The 22283-nt window shown below is 43.2% G+C and overlaps 1 protein-coding gene across 5 annotated transcripts in view; it reads right to left on the bottom strand.

Moving 5' to 3' along the window:
- Window positions 1-1100: 1100 nt before the first annotated feature.
- Window positions 1101-22283, bottom strand: part of ANKS1A (ankyrin repeat and sterile alpha motif domain containing 1A) — an 85203-nt gene continuing 64020 nt past the window's right edge. For all 5 annotated transcript variants that reach the window (XM_053457845.1, XM_053457848.1, XM_053457846.1 and 2 more), the window contains 3 exons: window positions 13224-13379; window positions 2979-3075; window positions 1101-2263 (listed from right to left, as the gene is read on the bottom strand). In XM_053457845.1, coding sequence (XP_053313820.1) covers window positions 2986-3075; window positions 13224-13379 — 246 coding nt within the window. In that variant the 3' untranslated portion in view covers window positions 1101-2263; window positions 2979-2985. The remainder of the gene's footprint in view (window positions 2264-2978; window positions 3076-13223; window positions 13380-22283) is intronic.

Below are 22283 nucleotides of genomic sequence, written 5' to 3'. Positions count from 1 at the left end.
AATATATATAAAATTGTGAATTAAATTTAAAACACTCAAGGCTTAGTGATTTCACCTTTTGCTGCTAGATGTCAAGTATTGCATCTTGTTTGAATACTTTGGAGACTCAGCTGAAAGGGATTACCTATTTCAATACCAGCGCAGGCAGAACAGTACATTAAATTACTTACCCCCACTAGTAATGAAATTGTTAAAAGAACATGAACCCCAACCACCAGCAGAAAAAAAATAATTTATACAAAATCAAAAAGCTTTTATAAGTGTTAAAAAAATAGACTTAAAACAATTCTCCACCACTATCAAATACTTCGATAAACTGTAGAATTTAACCCGTGGTGTAATTTTACACTACAGAATATAGTGTTTTTTGGGTATGGGAAGCATTATATCTCGAAGGACATGACTGCTAAGAATTATAACTGTTTAACAAAGCCCCTACTTTTGTAAGTGTAGAGATGGTCAATAATATACACCATGATTTACTTTTTTTTTTATACACTAACATTTTCCGCATATGAAAAGAATCTGCACTTTGGTAAAATTGTGACTGTGTGTTCAACACGTCATTGTACCCGTTATTGTGTACAGATTATTATACAACATGGAATATAATGAATATAGAAATCTTGTCATCATAACAGTGATTTTTCCTTCAGTTTGTACAGAAACTCTTCATTATTACATTGTGTAGGGCTCCTTGTTCTCAGTGTACAGATCATCAGCATTATTACATTAGTTTGGGGATGGGAAATTATTTTTTCCTTTTACCAAATACAACTATTTTGGGGGAGCACCCCATTACTTTAACAAAAAAAAAAAAGTGGAGCGTCTAAAGAGTCAAAGAAGGGGGAGGGGATTGTACCATTAGTTTATGTGTACCTATATAGCATATTCAAACTAAAGAATCATTCAGAAGATAAATATAGGATCATATATAGCAGCTTTACGAGTATTGACTAAAATGTTAGTGTGGCGGTTCAGGTGCAAAAGCAGCAGTGCTAGGTGCACATAAGTCCACGTGGGCTGGCAAAAAGCCACAACTTTACATGGTACAGAGCAAGCCATAAAGGCTGGAAGAACTTAGATTATTTTTGTTCATGTGCAGCTGAAGTAGGCATTAGCATTCCTCCCCAGATAAACGGGTTTATGAGAACATTAACGGAGGGTGAATTTGCATTTATATGGACACTAGGCATATCACAACGTACGGTTCATAGTGTCCAGTGACGTGATACTGTTCTCATCTATTATAAATTAAACACAATGCTTGACATATGAGATGTAAGAAAGGCATTCAAAAGCAGCTTCCTAAAAATGTTTGGCAATGTTAGCCTGAGTAAAGTAAATGACTATATGGTCAGTAAGATCTACAATGCCTCAGGGACTACACGGAATGCTAACATTTTCTTTGTTTGGATTTTTTTATAGCATTTTTAAAAATTGTTTTTACTCAAATGAAATAAAAGGTCGAACCTCAGACCAAGCAAATAAGTACATAATCTTTTCAGGTTAAGGGCTCTTGCAGATTTTTAACGTTACCAATTGAATTCCTACTTCTTGTTTTCTTATCACAGTGTTAAAGCTTTGAACTAGGCAGACAGTTTGCATTTCAGATTCACATGCGAGTTGTTGGTATTCGCCCCCCAATATATCAAAGATACATAAGGTGAAGCCATAACTGCAATTTGTATAAAAGGTTCTGAGCCCCATCTGGCTTGCAGAGCACCATTTGGACATGCCCACATCACATAAAAACAATAGAAAATACAGGCTTACACTGTACATGATCAGTGGAACTCTGTAACACTTTGCGATAAACAAATACAAATGTGTTGCGGTAATACCACATATATTTGTATTGTCCCAAACTGCTACCACCATCCTAAAAAGTGCTACATTAAATGTAAGGGGAAGAGCATTTGCAGTTCAGAAAAATATTGAATAGTGAGTAAACCGCTCAAATGCAGATCTCAAGAACGAAAGCATCATAGGAAAAGGAATGAACTACAGATCTTCCATTCTGCCGCACATCTCTAAATTATAAAAACAGCTTCCAACAAAATATGAGAGGGAGGCAAAAATCAAAATACAGTTCATCCCCCCATAAATCAGTCAATTGGTGTGGGGGGTTGAGATTCTGTTCCCTTTGTTTGCCGTGGCCCAATGTTAGTTGCCAGAGACCTTTGTTCTCCTGAGTTTTGGGACATGATGGGAAGGTTTGAGAACGGTGAGGGGTCTGTTGACTGCAGCACAAGATCCTTAACTGGAAGAAAAATGAGATGACAAGAGTTAACAATAACTGCAGAAGATACCAGCCTACTGGTATTTCTTACTATATGGAAGTAATTAAAGCAAAAAATTATTTTAACTTTCACATTTATGCATAACATATATTAAACATGCATTCGTGTATCACAAGTGCTGAAAAAGGAGCATGTGCAGCTCAAGCTATCTCTAATGAAATGGATAGTTGCTCATTAAATGCTAAAATAATGTACCACAGATCAAATACATTTTTGTAGCAAACCTAATTATAAAAGATAAGAATCCCTGGTAACAGAAAGGTACACATTCACCGTTTTAAATAGTTTCTGCTTTTTAACAAAAACATTCAATCTCCAAAGCAAAGGAGAGAGGTTTTTTCACTAAAGGGGAAGTTGCCAGTAGAACATGCAGGGGAGTTGTACAGTTCACTATTCATTATGAAGGTATAAAACTGGTATGTTTCAACATCAAAAAGGATTAAGCTGGCCCTTTATAAAGCCTTATTCAATGGATGAGGAGACGATCTTACTCAATTAGCTATGCATTATGCATGGCCAGCCAAACTTTTCATGCACATACATTCACTGGGATTGGACTTTTAATGTATAGTGTAGTCAGGGAGTTGTAAATATAACTGACTAGATCTCCAGTTTTCACACATGATAAATACATACTCTAAACTGGACTTATCTTATTTTCTTGTCAGCACTCACTTCTTGATCAAGTATCTTTTCGACTACTACTTGGTTCCATGGTCCACGACACTCCTCCATGAGCAGGCATCGGCTTTTCCCTTTCCGATGATTCAGTCTGACATGGAAAAGCACAGTAACCATTGCTACAATTTTGTTCATACTGACTCTTTAAAATTGTAAGGATGTAGAAATTATGCTTAACATTGTTCCATATTTAGCATCCTTTCAGGTAAATGTGAATAAAGAGACCATTTATCCTATCAAAGTAAAATAAATATTTGCACCATATTAAAGAGTTTTAGGATGGTACAGATTTGGATTTCTTTTAATAACTGTTTATGATTGCTTTTATATTCTGGTACAGACAATTCAAAATATGTTTATAAGTCATACAAAAAACTTTGAAAAGGAAATGTTAAGAGTCATTGTGCACAATATTGTAAATTTAATAAAAATTTCATTTGGCCATATCATTAGTATGTTAAATTGTAAGTTCAAAACAAAGGACATTGACAATATCAAGCAAAAATTGTCATATGTTGAATAAATGCATATGCATATGATAATTTTGCACAAAAAGGGGAATATTCTTTAATTACTATGGGTTTTCAGAATAACCCCTGGATTACTTTCTAAATTGAAGTACATACCCTAGAATATCCACTCTGTTGCAAAAAAAAAATAATCCATTTTAAGAGGCTGTTGCAATGCTTCATACCCACATTCCACAAAATATAGTTATAGTAGTTTAGGTTGAGAAAAGACGTGCGTCCACCAAGCACAACCCCTTTTCCTATTCCTTATTAACCGCTGTTACTTCAAAAGAAGGAGGAAAAAAAAAAACCATGTCAGCAATTTCGAATTGTGCTTTCAATGGGGAAAAAATCCTTCTTGACTCAAATGGAATCTGATTTCTCCTTGGATGAACAAGCACTAAATATGAATTCCTATACTACCATACATAGCGCTCTATGTTCTGCTTCATTAGAAAACATATCCAGACCCCTTATAAAAGGCATCTAATGTGCTAACACCACCTCTTCAGGCAATGAATTCCATACTTTTATTGCCCTTACTGTAACAAATCCTCTCTGTCGCCATAGACTAAATCTCCTTTCTTCAAGTCTTAGCGGATGACCTCTTGTCCTTTGTAATGTTTTATTAATGAACAGGTCTTTAGAGAGCCCTATGTATGGGTCCTGCACATATTTACATAACATTATCATATCCCCTCTAAGACACCGTTTCTCTAATTTGTACAATTTCAACTCTTCTAGCCTTTCTTCATAACTAAAACTTTCCATTCCCCTTATTAGTTGTGTGGCCCTCCTCTGAACTTTCTCTAGTTCCATAATGAAAAAGCACACAGAATTGAACTGCATATTCAACCATGGACCTGTAAAGAGGCAGAATAATATCTTCCTCCCGTGAGTCAATACTCCTTTTAACCCTTTTGCTGCTAAGCCATTTCCCACCCTGGTGCTAAGGCAATTTTGAGCATTTTGCTGCAGCTGACGTTTAAACACGTTTAGAAGTAAATTTCGTGGGAATAAACTATACAAACCATGTTTTTTTCCGCACACCCAGCAGATTCCAAATATACCATTTTTATATGTGTATGTCTCATTTTATTGCTAAAAGTTCAATTTACTAGACTATCACAAAAGACATCTTTAAATCGAATGCATGGCTGCCTGGGATTTTAAAATATGCCAACAAAACTATATATTTTTAGAAACTACACCCCCAGCTGCAGCAAATGAGGTCTTATTTGCATCACAAATCTGACGTGCACAACAAATAAGTGAATATCACATAACAAAAAAAAAATTAAAAGCGACAACTTCATTTATGTTTTGCTCACTCGAGTCTTGTGCTACTAATACATGCAGCCCCTCATTTGATGCACCAAGGGGTGTAGTTTCTGCAAATGTATACTTTATGTACCATAATTTTACTTCCCAGCTGTCTAATTGCAAGGAGCTCCAGGGATGAGATGGTTACTCACCTACCACACAGGCTAAATGGCTGATTTTAATAATATTTGCAGTTCATTTACAGTTCATCAGGATTTCAAAAATTGCTTCCCTCTACCATTGGCTAAATTTAACCCCATGATCAAACGGATCATGGGATTAAAATTTAGTATCGGCCATTTTTAAAAAGGGAATGTGACTTTTCATAGCTATATGATCACAGTGGTAACATTGGCCACAGTGATCATTTAGCTAGAATACTTAAACTTTTTTTGTTTGTTTATGTTTAGATAATTAATTTTTTTTTTACATTTTACTTAATATTTATTCTTTTTACAAGTTGGAAAGGTGAGGCGATTACCTTTCTAACGGTATATGTTGGGGGTCTGTAACTGCTTAGATGCCTAAGATACAGGCATCTAAGCAGCATGCCCCCATACCTCTGTCAGTTGTTAATAAAGTTGCGCGATGACATCATCACGTCATTGCGGGTGATGTCACCGGGCAGATCAGGTGGCCCCGGTGATGCCCTTCAGTGTGAGGCGCAGATCGCCGGGGTAGGTGGTGATGGAGGTCCAGAGACCACCATCAAGGCAGGGTAGTGCTAGCGACGGCATGGTGCAGTCGTTGGCACCTGGCTGGGACTATGCTGTCGTTAGAAGTCAAGGTGTTAATACATGCCAATATCTTACTTGCCTTTGCAGCCGCTAGCTGGCACTGTGCACTACTGCTAAGTCTATTGTCTACAATTACTCCCAATTTTTTTCATTGGTAGATTTCCCCCAAGGAAACACCATTTAAATGATATGTTGCATTTTTATTATTATGCCCAAAGTGTATTTTTGGGAAATGCAGTTTTATGCAAATTTTACATTTGTCTACATTGAATCTTATTTGCCATTTATCAGCCCAGTTACCCAATTTATCCAAATCCACTTGTGGCGAAGAGACATCTAGCACAGAAAACACTGATTAAATACCTAGAATATAACACGACCAAGAACAAAACTTAAGTTTAAGGTTTTTACAAACATTTGATACAGTCTGCCCTGCTGTAATCGTAATAAGTTATCTGTTCTGCCTGTGGGGGTGAATATTTTTCCTCCAGGGACAGGTGACATGCTATGATAACTCTTTTCTAGAGTAAATCAATACAGTTTAACTATACGCCCCCTTCATAGCTCAAAACACAGTGCCATCATAACAGGGTTACAACCATCTGTTGCACGGGACTGGGTTCTTTTGTGCTTTGGGGCCCAAGTGACACTTTTCCAGGAATTGGGGATGGGTGGCTAAATTGTGGATGAAGTTGGGCACGTGGGTGAAGTACAGTGCAGCGAGGCCCTGTTTTTAGGTTTCTACTGGGCCCGATATAGGTTTGACGGCAGTCCTGCCCTTATTAATTTAGAGGCACTTCTCTTTACTCTTTTCAATTCAACCGCACCTTTTCCAAAATTAAACTGTATTTTGCAAATTAGATCCAATTGTCTAGAAACAATTTTAATGATATTAAAAAATACATTTGTTTGAAAACAATGGATACCAAGTTTAGAGTTATCTAGCACCTCACATAAATTTATATTTTTGTATATATTTGTGACAAAATGACCTGTCATACAAGGCCCCAAGGTAGTCAGAGATGGCTCCAGTCTGGCTGCCAAACACGCAGGAACTCCATTGTGTAAACTAATCCCATAACAGGATTGCTGCCAGGGGAAGATTCAGTATCTGAAGGGGATTAAAGGTTGGGTTGTCTAGATGTACCTGTTTAACAATGTTAATTTATGTTAATTAAGTTCTGTGGATATATGAGTCTATGTTTTACAACAATAAACTGTTCATTCCTACTGTACTCAATTCAAGGTAGTTGTGTCTACTTACCGGGTACACATAGCAGGGTTCCAAGGTGTGCATGCTGGCTGGTGTTACTAAAGCTCTCTTGGTGAACCCGTTACAATATATATATATATATATATATATATATATATATATATATATATATATATATATATATATATATATATATATATATATATATATATATATATATATATATACACACACACACACACACACACACACACACACACGATAGTTGTGTGGTCCCTTCAAATTTTATTGTGGTCCACTGCATGAGGGGATTCTGCCCCATGAAATTATATATATATATATATTTTTTTTTTTAAGTAGACACATTATGAGCATTTAACATGCAATTATTTTAACTATTGTAGATAAAACGCTAATTTTAGGACTTGCTCATAAAATATATACCGTATTGGCTCGGATATAGGCCGCCCCGTATATAGGCCGCACCCTAAAAGTTTGGTGCTTTTTTAAAGAAAAAGTTTTTTTTCTTTAAAAAAGCACCAAAAAAACATGCTGCCACTCTGTCCTCCCTCCCCGCGATCCGCTGCCGCTGTCCTCCCTCCCCGCGATCCGCTGCCGCTGTCCTCCCTCCCCGCGATCCGCTGCCGCTGTCCTCCCTCCCCGCGATCCGCTGCCGCTGTCCTCCCTCCCTGCGATACGCTGCCGCTGTCCTCCTCTGCCCCCCCTCCTCGACTTACCGGAGCAGACTCCCGGGTGTCTTGCGGGGCCGGCGAGGGACATCTACGCAATACGCGTATGCAACTTCCGGTACCGGAAGTTGCATACGCGTATTGCGTAGATGTCTCCCGCCGGCCCCGCAAGACACCCGGGAGTCTGCTCCGGTAAGTCGGGGGTGGGCAGAGGTAAAACGCTTAGATAACCTCCCGTGCCGGCACCCCCCCCCCCGTGGGAAGTGCTGGCAGGGGAGGCTGTCTGAGCGTATCGGGGAGAAGGATGCAGGTCCCCTGCACCGCTGCGGGGGATCTGTATTCTAACCCCGCTGCCTGCCCGGCGCCCGGGACTGCATGTCCCGGGCGTCGGGCGCTAGACCCCGAATATAGGCCGCACCCCCACTTTAAAAACTTAAAGTGGGGGAAAAAAGTGCGGCCTATATTCGAGCCAATACGGTATATATATATATATATATATATATATGTTTTTTATTTTATTTTATTTTTTGCCCTTTTTTACATTTTTGGGAACTGGAAGGTTCCACTGATGGTGACATCAGTGCGAAATTATTTTTACGTTGGTATTTTTTCCTAAAAAAAAAAAAAAAAAAAAAAAAATGTATTTACACATTGTGATTAGAAAGCTGGGCTCCGTTGACTTGCATGGTAGAATCCAGTACCTGTAGTGCGTCCTGGGGTGGGTGTTCGTGTTATAAAGGAGGCGATCAGCGATCTTTTAAAACGGGTGTCCACAGCCATAAAGTATATCGCGGACGTTGTGTACACATTTAAAAGTGTACTGGCTCCTCCTACACTAATCCTAGGGGACTTAAATATACCCATCGATGACCCATCCTCACCTGCTGCTTCCAAACTACTTTCATTCTCCTCCTCTCTCAGACTCTCACAATGGACTGCCTCCCAGACGGTCATCAAGTCGATCTAGTGTTCTCCCACCTTTGTTCCACATCTCATTTCTCCAACTCTCCCATGTGTCTGATCACAGCCTGCTTACATTTAATCTTGACATACCACACACACCTTCTCTATCCACGAAACCACCACAAACCTAGCATAACCTCCGCAACCCCAACACTCCACAGCGTACGGATACACTACGGCCACTCCTCTCAAGTATATCCTCCTCCTCCTCCTGTCCTGACGCAGCTATAGCTCAGTATAACCATACACTAGCCTCAGCCCTAGATTTGGTTGCCCCTGTAACTGTACGCAATCCCCCACGTCATCCACCTAAGCCATGGCATTCCACACAGACACGTCTCCTCCAAAAGTGTTAAAAGTGGGAAATCCTCCAATTTCCCACTCTTCTCTGTCCCACAGCACCTCCCTTGCCCTCTAACGTCTCTGCCCAGGAGCTTGCCACCTACTTCAAAAACAAAATTGTACACATAGCCTTATTAAGTATCCTCCACAGCAAATAAGGTCAAATTGTCTATCTGCTCCCCCTCAGAAGATGACTTACCTTAAAACTTACATCATCAGAATCCTGATCAAGGTAAGTATCAGACAACTCTTCATATTTACAATTAACTGGAGACACACTTACACCAATCAGGCAAAATATTATGGCCATTATGGTCATGGGACCTGTCAGTTGGTGGGATATATTAGGCAGCAAGTGAACATTTTGTTCTCAAAGCTGATGTGTTAGAGGAAAAATGTGTAAGGATCTGAGCAACTTTGACAAGGACCAAATTGTGATGGCTACACAACTGCGTGGGAGCAAAACTCCAACTCTTGTGGGGTGTTCCTGGTGAACCGGCGACAGGGTCATGGGAAGCCAAGGCTCATTGATGCACGTGAGAGACGAAGAGTGGCCCGTGCAGTCAAATCCAACAGAAGAGCTACTGTAGCTCAAATTGCTTAAAAAGTTGGACCATGGAGCAATGGAAGAAGGTGGCCTGGTCTGATGAATCATGTTTTTTTTTTTTTTTTTTTACTTCACAAGGATGGTGTGTCGCTTACCAGGAGAACACATGGCACCAGTATGCATGAATGAATGATGGCCCTACCTTGCAACATACAGGACTTAAAGGATCTGCTGCAAAATGCCTTGGTGGCAGATACCACAGCATACCTTCAGAGCGTGTCCATGCCTCGACGGATCAGGGCTGTTTTGGCAGCAAAAAGGGGACCTACACAATATTAGGCAGGTGCTCATAATGTTATGGCGAATCCCTATAAACAGTTGTTGCAGATTTTATTTCAGCCATGACAAAAAAGTATTCTGGAACAGCTTTAATAAATACAGAGCAAGATTTTTTCTTGAATCCATTAGGTATAGCCTGTTCGCCAAAGGCACAAATTAAATGCCTCCTTTAAGAAAAAATGGAAGTTCATTACAAGCTGACATTCTGCAAATAACCAGAAACACATCAATAACACAATACACCAGACTTTGTTTACACCAGACCTCTGATGAAGCTCTGAGGAGCGAAACATGTCAGGGGGGCTACTTGTCTGAGTTTTTAATTAGCCTCTGTCACTGGACATAATTGAATTATTTCTGTTGTTAGGACTGCAGCCATCAACAGTATGTACAACCTAATATTAGTGTTACACAGCTTATGTTACTGTGACGTATACCTTTTATAGTAGGACTGGTGACACCGGTGTTACTCACCTTCACTTACGCTGAGGCTTCTATGAAGCTGCAGTGAAAGTGCCTGTCAGCAACGGAGGCTCACAAAACACCAGAGAGTCGGGAGAGAGGCAGAGCAGTGTATGGGAGGGGGGAGGAGGTGGAGTCAGAGGGGTGTATGGGAGAGGGGAGAGAGACGGAAGCGAGAGACCGGCCGACAGTGAGGGGAATCCAGGTCCCCTGCAGCGTTGCGGGGGATCTGGATTCTAGTGTTATAATCCGATCTCTGTTTGAGGTCGGATTATATAAGGAGAGGAGTTTTTCAGAGCATTTGCTCTGAAAAAACCTCTTCATAATCGATAAAAATCGATTTGACTAATCGATAATGAAAATCGTTGACTATTTTAATTATCGATTTTATTGATTAGTTGTTTTAGCCCTACGTATGTCAGTGTTGTTTCTATACATTAAAGACAGAAGCAGATACTAATCAAAATGTATCAAGTTTACGAAAAATAGGTGTATTGAATATTGACATTGAAGGTCCAGATGTATTGAATGTAAATATAAAATTATATTTATGTAATCCCCATGAGGGCAGTCTGCTTAGTCTGACTTTTTAGATGATTGCTTTGTTAGACGAGTGGGTGTGCCTGGTTTTCCCATCAGAATATATGTTAATATATTGAAATGTTAATTTTTATATCATTGTTTATAATGTATATAATGTATTTTACTCTATAAAAACTGAATTCAAAGTTTTCCTGATTTTAATATTACGCAATAATTTATGCACTGGACACTTTCACTCTTTTCCCCTATTTATTTCATCCCTGTTAATTTCCTTCAGAGAAATTACCACCAGGGGAACCTTCCAGTAAATGTAAAAAAAAAAAAAAAAAAAAAAATGGCCAAATTATTTCATGGCCAAGTAGTATATCTTCAAACAATTCTTGCATGGAAAGAGTTAAAATACTGGCATGTTAAATGCCCATGGGGAGTCTACTTTTAAAAAAAATGTATGGTTTGATGGGGTAATTTGAATTGGCCAGGTTCAACAATGTCCCAATTAACACGGGGGAGGATGACCAAAATTCCAATTTGAAAAATCCACGTCCCAGTTGTGGCCTTTTAGCCCCAAACAACCAGACAAACCCATGCATGGGAGTATCACTGTACTCAGGAGACATTACTGAACACATATTGGGGTGCTAAGCGACATTTACATATTCCGGGAGCTGTAAATTCATAACTAAAGTATAATATGTGTGGGGAAAAATACACAAGAAATATTACAGCAAACCGAAATACCCTGGGGTGCCTAGTTTTCAAAAATATATGGTTTGATGGGGTAAATTGCATTGGCCAGGTTCAAAGATGTTCCAAATAGAACATGGGGCAGACTTACCAGATTTGGGAAAAATGGTTTTGAATCAGTAAAACGCTACTTGTAATTATTGCCCCATAACGAGCAGAAAAAAAGCAAAAAAACAAAAACATTTGGTATTTCTAAACTCAGGACAAATAGAATGTACTTAGCAGGATTTTTTTTATTAACTTTTTTAGATGAGTAAATTATTTTTTTGAAGTTAGTCTTTTCTCAATCTTACACCATATTTTATATTTTTATAGTAAATTACATGACAATATATAACTTGCGTGGGATCAGTAAATGGGAAAGAAAATTACCGCTAAACACGAGCCCCAACAGACATTGTCACGAAGGGGTTAAAAATGTGCTAGTTAGTCCCACAGGGGGATTGTCTTTTGCAATGTAATTGCTAATGGAAAAAAACACTGTTCCCAAATGTTCCTTTACTTGAATTTTAGATATGATCAGTGGGGGAACTACCGGGGTCGCAGGGGTCGCGACTGCGACCGGGCCCTGGAGTTCTGCCAGTCAGGGGGCCCAAGGGGTGCCGAGCGGTTGCTGAAAACGACCGCACGGCAACTCTTGGGCCCCCCTGACTGACAGAAATCCAGGATGCCGCTGCTCCCCGCTGCTGTCGCGGCTGCCTGCCTCAGCGCTGCCCAGAGTGCAGTGTTGGGAGCGTGAGGCGTTTGTCTCGGGTGCCGACGCTCAGCAGTGAAGCGCCGGCACCCGAGACAAACGCCTCACGCTCCCAACACAGGAGTTGACGGTAAGTGACCTACAAAGGGGGGGTTGGTAGATCGTGAGAAGGTGGGAGGGAGAGGGTAGATTGTGAGAAGGTGGGTTAGGGAGGGAGAGGGGAGATTGTGAGAGGGAGGGAGAGGGGAGATTGTGAGAAGGGGGGTAGGGAGGGAGAGGGGAGATTGTGAGAAGGTGGGCTAGGGAGGGAGAGGGTAGATTGTGAGAAGGTGGGCTAGGGAGGGAGAGGGTAGATTGTGAGAAGGTGGGGTAGGGAGGGAGAGGGGAGATTGTGAGAAGGTGGGTTAGGGGGGGAGAGGGGAGATTGTGAGAAGGTGGGTTAGGGAGGGAGAGGGGAGATTGTGAGAAGGTGGGTTAGGGAGGGAGAGGGGAGATTGTGAGAAGGTGGGTTAGGGAGGGAGAGGGGAGATTGTGAGAAGGAGGGGTAGGGAGGGAGAGGGGAGATTGTGAGAAAGGGATAGATGGGTTGGGGTGGTGGGGGGGCCCTTAATAGATTCTCGCACCGGGGCCCTGAGGTTTCTAGTTACGCACCTGGATATGATCGCTAGAATAATGCACTCCACAAAGTCCAGTAAGGGACAAAAATATCCCCCAAACAACAAAAATTATGGATTGAGAGGCTTTTAATTTCCACTAGATTTTTGGGAAATAGTTTTGAATTGCCAGTTGAATTTCTTAGTTAAAAAGACCCCATGATTCTTGCCCTGTCCAAATAGGGAAGCTGTTACCATTTGTAATAGTATCTGGACCTCTGCACGCTAATCAAAATTAAGCTACATATTTTTCTTTTCATTGGAATGTACTACATATTCGGTTTCTTGTTATAGGAACAAGTCAAGGTTTAACAAAAACACAAATGCCTCTTCTAATACTCATAACAGTACACCCAATTAGGGTGTTCATACTAGTCGTATTCATCATAGTACAAAATATCCAATGCCTCTATTTTCACAAATAAACATGCTTGCATCAGTAAATTAGTCATAAGAGCATCTTAATGTTTATGGTACTTACTGTCTGGCGTCGAATGCTGCCACGTGGCTTGGGAACAGGCTTGGATGGACGGGAGACAACAGCTTCAGGTAGTCTGGATTTATGTGCCTGTATGGCTAGCTGATAAGCAACTTCAAAAGCTTGGCCAAGTGTTAGAATAATCTCATAGGCCTGATTCTGTTGTGAAACAGACATAGGGGAGGAAACAGTTTGAAGGCGATTATTATGATGCTCTTAAACGCCCTACTGCAGTATAAATACATTCTAGTAACAAATTAATGCACAAACACCATAAACTAAGACACACTCAAACATAATATGCTGACACACACACTCACGGTAATACTGTAACACTAAACACATTCTAACACTGTACAGTAAGATATACAAAGATTAGCTCACACAATATACATTCATGCCAACTCCATACAGTAATACATACTCTTACACCATACAGTAAAACATACATGTTAACACAACATGCATATATGCCGGCGTTGGGCAGCAGCAGGATAGGAGGGGGGAATGAGGACACTTGTGCTACTGTGAACTGAAAGTCTAGGCAAGACAGAGGCTAATATGGAACATGTGGACTCTGATTGGTCCTTACTAAGTCTTGCACAGTGTGAATGACAATTCATACAGTGATGAAGATATTATACATATTTACTTTAAAGAAGGTATAGAATAATGATCTGGAACAATTCTGTAAACTTAAAAAGAAACTTAACAATCAAAACATTTTAATTTTAAAAAACATTTTCAACTTTTAATCTAAGTCCCCTAAGAATGTTGACAAAATATTTTCAGTACAGATTCATACGTGGCTCAATGCCCACTGAAGAGTTTAAACGGCCGGTCAAATTGATAATTATAACAGAATAACTCCTTGATCGCTGCTGCTATCCATGGCTCAGTAACTCAGAGTATAATTTTTAAAGGTCTGAACATCCCTATGAACCCAAAATATGGGTGGGGAGCTAAAAAACTGACAGAGAAAAGAAAGAGAGAATTCTTACCTGGGAATTCCTTTTCCTTGTCCATTTCCAGGTGGCACATGAGAAGAGAAGGCTCCGCCTACCAGGTAGGGCAGGAAATACTATAAAAAAAGGAGACCTCCCCCTTCCTCCCCAGTGTGGTTAAAAAGAAAGACTCAGGCAAATAATAGACAAGCAAAAGTAAATTTAATGGGTGGGAGTAAAAGTGTGCCACCTGGAAATGGACAAGGAAAAGGAATTCCCAGGTAAGAATTCTCTCTTTCCCTTGCCATTCCAGGTGGCACATGAGAAGATTTAGCAAGATAGGGAGGGAAGGATTCCAGTCTGCAGGACACGACGACCAAATTGAGACTCGTCAGAGAGATGAAGGTTCAGCCTGTAGTGCCTTACGAACGTATGAATCGACCTCCAGGTCGCTGCCTTGCAAATGAGAGACGGATTCACCCCGGAGAGTTCAGCCCAGGATGTCGAGACGGATCTGGTCGAGTGTGCCTTCAGGCCGGAGGGAGGCACTCTTCCCGCGGAGATGTAACATAAGGTGATTGCGTCCTTAAGCCAGCGGCTTATGGAAGCCCTGGACACTACTCTGCCCCTGCGGGTCCCCGCAAAGGACAGGAATAGTGCGTTGGATTTCTTCCAGGCGGATGTACGCGAGAGATAAGACAGGATACATCTCCGCAGGTCTAGCGAGTGGAGTTCCAACTCCATGGGATTCTTGGGATCCGGACATAACGTAGGTAAGACGATCTCCTGATCAGAAAGGAAAGGTGAGACAACTTTAGGGAGAAACTCCGGTGGTAAACGGAGGATAACGCAGTCCGGCAGGATCTTGAGAAAAGGTTCCACTCTGGAGAGAGCCTGGAGCTCACACACCCTCCTAGCAGAAGCGAGTGCTACTAGAAGGACAACCTTGTAGGTGAGCAGCTTTAGAGAGGTATCCTCTAGAGGCTCAAAAGGAGATGTGGTGAGTTGGTGCAAAACGAGGTTAAGGTCCCAAGGTGGAACCGACGGACGGAGCCTAGGGCGAAGTCTGCACATCCCCTTAGAAAATCTGGAGATCCAGGGATGGGAAGCCAGATTGGAGTCCAAGCAGTTGCTGAGAGCTGAGATCTGAGATCTGGACCTTGATAGTAGCAGGTTGTAACCCGTTATCAAAGCCGTCTTGTAAAAAGCGTAGCACCTCATGGATGGATGGAGAGGATACTTCGTGCCCATAGCACCAGGTGATGAACGTTTCCCAAACCTTCTGGTATTTAGCAGCCATAGTTTTCTTGCGGCTGGAGAGAATCGTTTCCACTACCGATGAAGTTAATCCCCTTGAGGTCAGGATCTCCCTTCAGAAGCCATGCTGAGAGGTTGAGCCGGGAGGGATCTGGGTGGAGAACAGGGCCTTGAACGAGAATATCCCTCACCTGAGGAAGAAGCATGTGCTCGTCTACGGCCAGGTTGATAAGGTCCGAAAACCAGATTCTTCGAGGCCAGAAAGGAACAACCAGGATGACACTGAGGGTTTTCTCGGATCTTCCGGAGCACTCTGGAAATAAGGGGAAGCCGAGGAAAACATACGCGAGATTGAAATCCCAGGTCTGCGAGAGTGCTTCCAGGGCTCGGGGACGGCCGACTGGAGAGAGAGAAAAAAACTCCTGTACCTGTTCGGTTAGGTGCGTGGCCATCAGGTCTATCTGAGGAGTACCCCATTTCTCCGTGATGAAAGCGAAGACCCTTTTGTGTAAGGACCATTCTCCCGGAAGTACCGAGTTCCTGCTGAGGTAATCCGCCTCCTGATTCAGTGAACCCTTGAGATGAACCGCGGAGAGAATGCAGAGACTGAACTCCGCCCATCGGCAGATCTGAGCGGTCAGGGTCTGCAGGCGCCTGCTTCTGGTGCCATCTTGTTTGGACAAATAGGCTACAACGGTGACGTTGTCTGAAAGGATCCTGATGGACCTGTGTCGCAGGATTGTAGACCAGAACCTTAGAGCCCTCCAGACCGCTAACAGAAATTTGATGTGCAGGTCTGATTCCCGAGGAGACCAAGTTCCCTGGGTAATATTGCTTCCCATAACAGCACCCCAGCCTCTCAAACTGGCGTCGGTGGAAATTACCACCCAGACTCTCGTCTGCCAAGAGAGCCCCTGTGAGAGATTCTGGCTGTCAGCCACCATCGGAGTGACTCCCGAACGAAGGGGGAAAGTTGGACGTTCTTGCGAAAGGACATCCTGGAGCGATCCCAGTGATCCAGCAGGAACTGTGGAGGAGGTCTTGCATGAGCAAGTGCCCAGGGAACCGCTGAGATGGAGGAGGTCATTAGGCCGAGCCAAGACATGATGGCTCTAATGGACACTGACTTGTTCGTTAGAACCGCTTGTGTGAATTCCCTCAATCTTGGGATCTTGTCCCGAGGGAGAAACGTCCTCTGTACGTGTGAATCGAGGATCATTCCCAGAAAGGTACGACGTCTGTTTGGAAGTAACTGTGACTTGAGTCTGTGTACTAGCCATCCTAGGTCGTGGAGGGTCCTGAGAAAAAAACTCCAGATGGGACTGGATCAAAGTTGCTGAGACCGCTACGAGGAGCCAATCGTCCAGATATGAGACCACCTCTATGCCTTTTTGCCTCAGGAAGGCCACGACCACCGACATGAGCTTCGTGAAGATCCGAGGTGCTGAAGCAATTCCAAACGGAAGAGCCCGAAACTGAAAATGTCGAATCGCTTGAGGTAATGGAACCGCCAGACGTTGGAATCTTGGTGGTCTCTTCTGATGGGAACATGTAAATAGGCATCCCGCAGATCTATGGTGACCATGAAGTCCCCTGAAGAAATGATCTCTGTGGCGGACTTCAGGGATTCCATCCGGAACCTGTTGTATCTGATACAGGTGTTCACCACCTGTAGGTTGATTATTAGCCTGAATTTCCCGGATGGCTTTGGACAAAGACTTGGGAGTAGGTTCCCTCTCCTATCTCTTGATGAGGAACCGGGACCAGAGCTCTTTCGAGAATTAAGTTGTTGAGCGTGGAGAAGAAACCCGATCTTTTCCAAGGATCTGCAGGGGGCATGGACAGCAGGAATTCCCGGGCAGGTAGGTGAGTAAGCTCCAGAGCATAGCCTTGTTCTATGATACGAAGGACCCAGGGGTCTGAGGTGATCTCTTCCCAGGCATGAATGAAACCGGTCAACCTGCCCTCTACCTGAAGCCTGCTGGCATCAGAACCTTCCTGCTTTACTGTCCCTGCCTACCCCGAAAGGACTGGTAGTCCTGATTGGAGGTTCAGGGCCTGTAGGACTCTCTCTCTCTTGGAGCTCTGTAATAACTCGATCTGAAACAAGGTGGTCCTTTCCTCTGAGGTAACCAGTGCTTTTCCCCCGTGGTGGATTCTAGGATCGTGTCGAGATCGCTGCCGAAGAGGTGGCTCCCCTGGAACGGAATGCTGCACAGCTTGTGTTTAGAGGCATTATCAGCAGACCATGACTTAAGCCAGAGTGCTCGCCTAGAAACCGCTGAAAGCGCAGTGGCTTTAGCAGACGTACGGACTGATTCAATGGAGGCATCGGAGATGAAATCAACTGCTAAGCAGGTGTCGGACAGGTTGCTAGTGACCTGCACAGTCTCTCGAATAGCTGCAAAGTCTTCCACCGCCTGTTGGAGCCAGATTTTAATGGCTCTAGAAGTTGACACCATAGCAATCGCTGGACGAAATTCGCCGCTGCTGCTTCAGAAGACCTTTTGGCAGACCTCAGCCCTCTGGTCCATGGGGTCTTTGAAATGGGCCGCGTCTACCAACGGAATGGCTATTTTTTTTTTTTTTTTTTTTTTTTTTTTTTTTTTTTTGTGGCCTTGGTTACTGCGGTGTCGACTTCGGTTCGGGGACTTCCCAGGCCTCAGAATTCTAATTATCGAAAGGAAAAAGCTTCTTGGTTCTCAAGGATGTGAAGAATCTCCTGTCAGGAAATTTCCACTGCTCTGTGATAATGGCAGAAAGAGAATCGTGGACTGGAAAGGTCTGCGGTTTCCTAGAGCGACCCTGAAAAGGATCTGGTTTGCAAATGGTATGTCCTCCTGTAGATTCAGAGTAGAGTTTCCCTGTTTCTGTAGTCATATTCAAAAAGGAGCCAAATAATCTTCCGGGTTATCCGGGAGGTAATTTGGTGGACCCTGCTGGTAAGGTTGTTGCAGGGGTGCCTGAGAGGGGCTTGCCATGGCTCGAAAACAGTCAAAGGTAGACTGAAGTTCCCCCTTCAACCAGGAGGTAAATTCCGTTGCGGAAACTTCTTTAGGCCGAGAGCAGGAGTTGCACGTTTTGACCGAAGGGTCATGCAGGGTCTTTTGCAGGATGAACAGGCTTGTGTTTTGACTTTCCCACATATTTCCTATGTGGGGAGGCTTCAGGAGGGATATCCTGATTTTTATCTGACATGACTGAGGAGAAGAAACACAAGCTGTAACTGTAGAAAACAATGGCATAGGCAACGTAAAACTTCTTCCAAGCAAAGAGGGCAACACCTACTTGAAATGGCAGTAGACAATCCTCAGGCACGGGCAGGCACAATAGCAGAGAGGTAGATGCAAAACTACAGCACAGAAACCAACAGCAAGGAAAGATCTTACCCATTCTGGCGTTGTATACAGAGGCATTTAGGTGCCCAGGGCCGGAAACCTCACATCCGGAAATTCCCAGCCAATTGACCTCTCGTGACCCCGGGTCGCTGCACCGGAAGTGAAGCCGATTGGAGATCTGAACGTGTGCCGAGAAAACCGGCACAGCCGGTTAGAGATCTCCTCCTGCCGTGCCACACTCTGAGGATTCCCCGGGACGGAGTGAACCGGAGCCCGGGGATATACATCCCAGTGAGCCCCCTGGGCTGTGGGCAGAGCCGAACGAGGACTGAGCCTCGTGTGCGTTGCCGCGAAACACGCGGAGTTGCAGCCTCCGAGGCTGCCGCACGAACCCTGGATCCACACGGGACCGCTGCCGGGTATCAGAAAAGGACGCCCCCCCGGGGCTCCGAGAAAACAAAAAAAAAAGGAAGGAAAGGTAAGCTTCAGCCTAACCGCTACCTGAGTAGGGCAGGAAACAACACTGGGGAGGAAGGGGGAGGTCTCCTTTTTTTATAGTATTTCCTGCCCTACCTGGTAGGCGGAGCCTTCTCTTCTCATGTGCCACCTGGAATGGCAAGGGAAAGCATGATGCGGGTTTCACTTAAAGCCTTATCTTAATCAGGGGAACTTTCATTACCAGTTTTTGGGGGGCGTCTATGTTCCTTTAACTAAATACACTCTTAATATTAACACCATTGGGTACACAATAAGCAATGCTACCCGACTTTATTTTCTGAAAGGGAGGCAGCAGCAACCCATGTCTTCATTCTTAATCATTGTTCTTCAGAAGCATCGGCATCATGAGCTGGGCTCTGCATGCCTGATATATATAATCTGCACCCAACGAAACGCTACTACCATCGGCAACGTCAATAAGTAGTTGGTAATCTTTACTAGCTGTCTCAAATCACATCGGGGATGCATACTCTATCCACTGATCACATAACTTTCCATCTGTCTCTATGTTAAATGTCCCGCTAGCTTCTCAATAGTGGGTGTGTATCAGGACTGTGGTATGATAGGTACCTACGGTTCTGATAGGTCAAGTTGTGGTATTTGTGTTGTTTCTATCCGTTACTGACATCTTAATCAGTGAAGCAGATACTAAATCTAAACGTATCAAGTTATCCTACCGCCTAACGTCCGGATATCACTTTGCGACGTAAAGCTCAAGTGAAGAATGGGCCACAATTGCTCCACAGCGATGCAAGACTCAATGCCAGTTATTGCAAATGTTTGGTTGTGTCACCCCTGGCGACAACAACTGCAATCAGTTATTAGGTTTAGAGGGGCAATTACTTCCTCACATGGGTTATACAGGTTTTGATCAACTCTTTACTTTCACTAAATAATATAATCATTTAAAAGCCGCATTTTGTGTTTACTCACATTGTCTCTGTCCTATATTAAAATAAGCTGGATGATCCGAAAACCCCCAGAACCCCCCCCTTACCCACAGTGAATACAAAAGACCAAATATGGAAAAACAATAAAAAACATTATTAGGGAGTGCAACTAATTGCTACCGGGAAGTGACAAGGGAAATAAATTATCAGGTAAGAATTTAATGTTTCCCCTGTCAAACCCGGTAGCAGAGGAGATTTAAAAAAGAAACTAGGGAGGGAAAGAAACATACTCCAAGACTCTTCTACCGAACTTGGCATAGTCTAGACCTTCATACGATAATGCTTGACGAAGATATGAACACACTCCCAAACAGCAGCTTTGCAAATTTGCTCAATAGGAACTCCAGCAAGATCTTCTCCATGGAGCAGTCTTCTGTAAGTAAAGGTTCAAACAACTGCGTACATCCAAGCAATGGAGCCGGCGTTCCTGGTCATTCGTAGGGTGAGGACAAAAAACCAGAAGGACAATATCTTGATGGAGATGAAAAGGCAACATGACTTTAGGAAGAAACTCTTGGAGTATGAGAAACTACCCTATCAAAGATTTGAAGATAAGGAGCTGAAATGGAGAGAGACTGGATCTTGGCTATTCTTCTAGCTGAAGCTACAGAACCAACTTCCAGGTGAGAAGCTTGATTAGGATGTCTTCGAGGGACTCAAAAGGTGGAGGGGTTAGGCTAGATAAGACCAAATTCAGGTCCCAGGAGGGCACCAAAGGCCTCTTGAATGGACGAAAGCTAGACACTTCTTTCATGAAAGCTAACTGTTCACTTGATAGAGCGCTAAGAGCCACCACATGGACCTTCAGGGTGGCTGGAGACAGACCTTTATGAAAACCAGCTTGGAGGAAATCTAGGACGTTGCGGATGGAGAAATTATGCGTCTGAAGCTGTTTATTAGCACACCAGGAGTAGAAGGACTTGCAGATCTTCTCATACCAGAGATTGGTAACATGCTCCCGGCTCTTCATCAGGGTTTCAGCCACCTCTTTGGAGAGACTAGCCTGAATTACTCTGTCCCTCTCAGAAGCCACACAGATCCAGCTTATTCTCCAACTTCTTTGGAGGCTCTATGGACAGATTAACTCTGGGTACCAAATCCCTTTGGGCTAGTCGGGAGCTATCAGGATCACGCAACATCTGTATCTCTTGATCTTTTGGAGAACCCTGGTGATGAGAGGTAGAGGGGGAAAGATGTAACCCAAATCAAAGTCCCAAGACTGGGACAATGCATCCAGAGCTAACTGGCGGCCCGCCGATGACAGGGAATAAAACAAAGGCAGTTTCCTGTTGGCTGCCGTTGCCATAAGATTGATCTATGGAGTACCCCAGTCTCTCGTGATCTGCAGAAATGTTGCAGTGTTCAAGCTCCATTCTGACGTTCTGCTGAGAAAATCTGCTGGAATGTTCTCCTTCCCATGAATCAACACGGCCGAAAGGCGGGAGAGATGGAACTCAGCCCACTTCCCGACCTTCTGAAGAAGATCGCCCAATTGAAGACTCCTTGTGCCTCCTTGCTTGTTTAGGAAAGCCACCACCATGCAATTGTCTGACAGAACTCTTATTGCCTTTCCCGCAACCTGGATTGCCAAGAAAGGAGCGCCTTCCAGACAGCTAAAAGTTCCAGCACATTGATATGAAGATGACATTGTCTGAATTCCTCTTCCAACATGGCTTCCCAACCGGATAAACTGGCGTCTTTAGACACTACTGTCCAAATAGGCTCGGGCCAAACCAGATCTGAACAGTCTTCTCACCTGAAGCCACCATCTGAGGGGAAAGCGAACGCTGGCTGGAATGGCAACCTTCCTTGAGAGAGCTGGAATGGGTCAATCCCATCATCCATCATTCCCTGAAGGTGCATGATATTCTGAATATTGTCTCCCAGCAGGAAAATCTTTTAACAGAAAGCATCCAGCATAAACCCCAGGAAGGGAATTGTTCTGGTGGGAAGCAGATGGGATTTTTGAAAACTGACAATCTATCCCAAATCCTGAAGCAGGCAAACAATCCTGTGAATCTGGTGGGAGAGAAGATCAAGAGCTTGCAACAATCCCTGACAGCAGTTTCGTGAAGA

The sequence above is a fragment of the Spea bombifrons genome, chromosome 2 (genome assembly GCF_027358695.1).
Source record: "Spea bombifrons isolate aSpeBom1 chromosome 2, aSpeBom1.2.pri, whole genome shotgun sequence".
Lineage (NCBI taxonomy): Eukaryota > Metazoa > Chordata > Amphibia > Anura > Pelobatidae > Spea > Spea bombifrons.
This window is presented reverse-complemented; position numbering and strand designations above follow the sequence as displayed.